We start from the raw sequence: 4,056 nt of genomic DNA, 5'->3' as shown, positions 1-4,056 counted from the left end.
TGATTTTTCATAAGTAGATCCCACTCATGGCGCCCCCATGTGGTCAGGGTAGAACTCGCTCCACAGGGTTCTCAGTGGCTGGTGTTTGGAAGCTGAATGCTAGGTCGTTCTTCTGAGGCAACTCGAGGTGGACTGAAACCCCCAGCCTTTAGTTTGTCAGCCAAGTGTGTAGACCATTTGCACCACCAGAAACCCCAGTGTCATCGAGCTGCTGCTGACCGGCAATGCCCCTGTGCATGTCTGTAATCTTCACAGCCGACCACCGAGTGTTTATTCTGAGGCGTTTTCTGGGTGGCTTCAATTGCCTGTTTGGGGGGGGTTAGGGTTAGGAGTCAAGACCAGCACAAGCCATTCCCCCGAGACCCAGCCCCCCCACCCTCACATGGAGTTTAAGGGATGTGTCCTCAGACACGTGAGCTTGTCCCACGAGCCTCCCTTCTTCCCACAGACTGTGAGGCCCGGAAGCTTCTTCAGCGGGGCTTGAGAATGTTCTGGCATCTCGGGGCCGGGGCTTCCTCTCCAGCTGACGACAGGAGAACCGCCAGACATCTGTGGGTCGCTCGGCCCTGCTCAGGCCTGGCGCTGAGGGCCGGTCTGCGCTGTCTTTTCAGAATTCATTTTGGGCTGAAAAAGACTGAAAGAAGGCTTTGTTCCTTTGACACTTGCTCTGGGAGGAAAAAAAAAAAAATCCGTGGAAAATCTGACATCTGCATTGTCGGGAGGAATCAATAGATGGGAGGAATATAATTACCCTCCGCTCCCGAAAGAATTTTTCAGATTTTTAAGTGTCTCTTATCAGCTTAAGATTTGAATGACATTTTAATTATTTTGTTTTTTCTTGGTCGTCTTCTCCTTTGCCTGGTTTGAGTCTGCAAAGCTGTGTCTCCTGGGTTCTGAAGGGGGGTGTGGGGAGTTGGGCCACATTTACGGGTTTACGTCACGTGGACGCAGGGCTGTGCCATGTCTGCTGAGCAGAGTGGCTGTTCCATCAGAAACCAGCCCCTCTGTGTCCATGCCTGTGACTGTCGCCAGGCCTCAGTCCACAGGGGGACCTGTGACTCCTGGAGAGGCGTTTGAACACCAGACGTGAACCTTTAAGCCGTTCACACTGGGCGTGTCTGACTTCAGATTTGTATTGTGGTGGAAATGTACACACACCAACAGCCCCCAGTTTTTCCGTGTCAGTCACACCATGATGGTCTCCATGTTGTGTGGCTATTCCTCTTTCAGACCATTCCACCACCTGCTTACTGCCCTGCTCCCATCCCTCCTCGAGGTGTCATCATGCCCCAGCGTACAGCACAACACAACACAACACAACACTGCCTGGTTGGTCCTGTGCTCCCACCCCCCACAATCATCAGTCCGGTCCTCTTTTTCACTGACCCTCCACTCTTCGAAGCATGATGTCCTTCTCCAGGGATAATATGTCCAAAGAGCAAGAGACGAAGGCTTCCCTCCTGGCTGTACTTCTTCCAACACAGATTTGTCCTGTTTCCTGGGAGTCCGTGACATGTTTAATATTCTCCAACACCATAATCACACGTGTCAATCCCTCTTCGGCCTTCCTTATTCATTGTCCACCCCTGGTAGCCACTAATAACCTTTGGTTTCTATAGCTCTACTTAAAAGTAAGGTGACCTCGTGTTTGCCGTTCACTGGGTTGTGGTGTTCCCTGGTGATGCTGATTCCGCATCTCTTGGTGGGCGTTTCCATGACTCCCGTCTGTGGCTCATGTGACCCTCCCTGGTAACATGACAGGTATAGCTGGCCCTCTTGAGACTGAAACAAACTAGCTTCCACAGGATAGGACTTGCTCGAGTCTTTAGTAGCAAGATTCCCATCCATTCGGGCATGACTGCGGCATCCCCCAGCTTATATGCCATAGTGCCACCTAACGGGCGGCTTTCATGAGCCGAGCCTGAACACACAGATGGGTGTCAGCCGGGTTGATTCCTTCCAAGGCTGGGGCTGCCGGCGACCCTTTGCTGCTTGTAGACGCATTCTCATGCAGCATCTAAGTGAAGACCTCCCTTTAGAAGGATCATCTCAGAGCTGGCTCTTAGGAGGCAGGGGTTGACGATGTCCCGAGTCCCAGCCTTCCCACACTGCTGTACCACTCACTGTGTCATCACTAACTCCTCCTCCTCGCCGTCCTCTCCCTCCTGTCTGTGGGTTCCATGATTCACCGCTTCACCTCACAGAACCCACAGACCGTCAAGGAAATGGCTCCGTGGAGGCAGGCAAGTCCCACATCGGTGGGTCAGGAGTCAGATTGGAGGCTTCTCCTGACCCATGTGCTTGTGGGGCCGACAAGCCCAGATCCACAGGTCAGACAAGGACGAGTCAGATACAGGACTCAGAGCAAGAGGGAACTTTCTCAGAGCATTCATACATACAAGGGGGCTTCAGAAAGTTCATGGGAAAATGGGGTTAAGAGATGATGGGCATGTCCCACACACTCTTTGAAGTCCCCTTATAGTGAATGCAGACCACACTTCACCTGAGCAAGGATGTGAGTAAGATGAGGCTGGTGACCGAGCTTGTTCTTTCTCGGCAGGGGCTGATCAAGATCCGGGGAGACCGGTGCTGGTGGGAGCTGACGTGTATGGACTACCACTATGAGGTGGGTGGTGACCATATGCACTGGGCAGCGGGGGAGGTGACGGGGGCCCAGCTTTCAGACACACGGGCTTCCTTTCCTTGGGAACCAGTCCTGCCTGCGCGGTGCTGCAGTCTGTGCGAAGGCGATGGAACGTGCCTCGATCTTGCCTCACTGCAGTCGGTTTGCACCATTGCTCTGTGCCCGACACGCCACACGCTACAAGGCGCCTGCATGATGCCACTTCACACAGAAGCTGTGACATGCACTGTGGTTTGGGAAGGGGCAAGGTCGGTGGTTCTTATCCACCAGCTGCTCTGCAGGAGAGAGATGAGTCTGGGCTCCTGTAAACCACATTACAATCTCGGAAACCCCATGGGTCACTTCTACCTGCTGCAGCGTTCTTGTGAGTCGGAATTGGATGGCTTTTTTTATAAGTTGTCAGAATGCACCCTGGTGGTGCAGTGGTCGAAGCGCTTGGCTGCTCTGTGGAGACAGGTGAGGCAGTCTGCGTCCCTCGGGAGCTAGGTCCTGTAGGGTCGCTGTGCGTCAGAATCGACTCGGCAGCCATGGAAGAAGCTGCCAGACGCTCTTCCCTCTCCTAATCCGAGCCTAAGAAACCATGCTGGGCAACAGGTAGGCACTCAGCTGCTCGTCGAAAGGCTGGTTCAAAGCCAGCAGCAGCTCCACAGGAGATTGGCTCCCATAAAGTGACAGCCAGGGAAAGCCTCTGGGGCCAGCCTGCAATGTCACATGGCGTCCTGGAGACTCTAGAGCAGCCATCTTCAGAACCCACAACTGCCTCTGCAGCCCCGTTCACCATGGGCAGTGGATTTCAGCTGGGTGGATGTGTGGATGTGTGCCCCTCCCTTCCCCCACCCCCGTCCTGCCCACTTTTCCTTCCTTTCTCTCTGCATGAATGGGTTAATACAGGTGGACACTGCTGACCTGCCCCATAATCTTGGTGCCACTCTGACCTTTAACCCCAGAACAGAAACCACGTCCACTCCTCTTATTTGTGAAGCCCATGGCCTGGCCTCGCTCAAGGAGAGCTTTTCTGTCTGTGAATGATAGCGTCAAAGCCCATCCACAGATCCCCTCAAACATCTGCCGTCTCAGGGCCTCAGACTGAGGAGCTGGGGTGTCACACTGGAGACAGGATGCTCCCTCTGTTTCTCTCTGCATTCCCAGTCGGTTCTCCCCCAGAGGGTTCCCAGAGAAGTCACAGGGACCGAGGGACATTTAGCCTCTGTATGTGTGTGTGTGTGTCAGGATCAGAAAACTTCCCTTTGTAGGCCTTCAGTTGCTGCAGGGTGTGGAAAAGAGGCTTCTCCTCAAAGCGGTCGGGTAAGCACTGGACTGCTAACCACAGGTCAGCAGATTAAACCTACAAGCTGCCCCTCGTAACTAACTCATAGCAGCAGCTGCCCTGGGCTGAGACGTGACCATTGTGA

At 53.8% G+C, this 4,056-nt stretch overlaps 1 protein-coding gene across 1 annotated transcript in view; it reads left to right on the top strand.

The window, feature by feature from the left end:
* The window catches only part of LMF1 (lipase maturation factor 1), a 65,842-nt gene that overhangs the window by 44,999 nt on the left and 16,787 nt on the right, over nucleotides 1-4,056 (top strand). The window contains exon 5 of the mRNA XM_006873926.1: nucleotides 2,561-2,626. Coding sequence (XP_006873988.1) covers nucleotides 2,561-2,626 — 66 coding nt within the window. The remainder of the gene's footprint in view (nucleotides 1-2,560; nucleotides 2,627-4,056) is intronic.

This window comes from Chrysochloris asiatica, unplaced genomic scaffold (assembly GCF_000296735.1).
Source record: "Chrysochloris asiatica unplaced genomic scaffold, ChrAsi1.0 scaffold00257, whole genome shotgun sequence".
Classification (NCBI taxonomy): Eukaryota; Metazoa; Chordata; class Mammalia; order Afrosoricida; family Chrysochloridae; genus Chrysochloris; species Chrysochloris asiatica.
The sequence above is the reverse complement of the archived record's forward strand: the minus strand, read 5'-3'. Positions and strand labels throughout refer to the sequence as shown.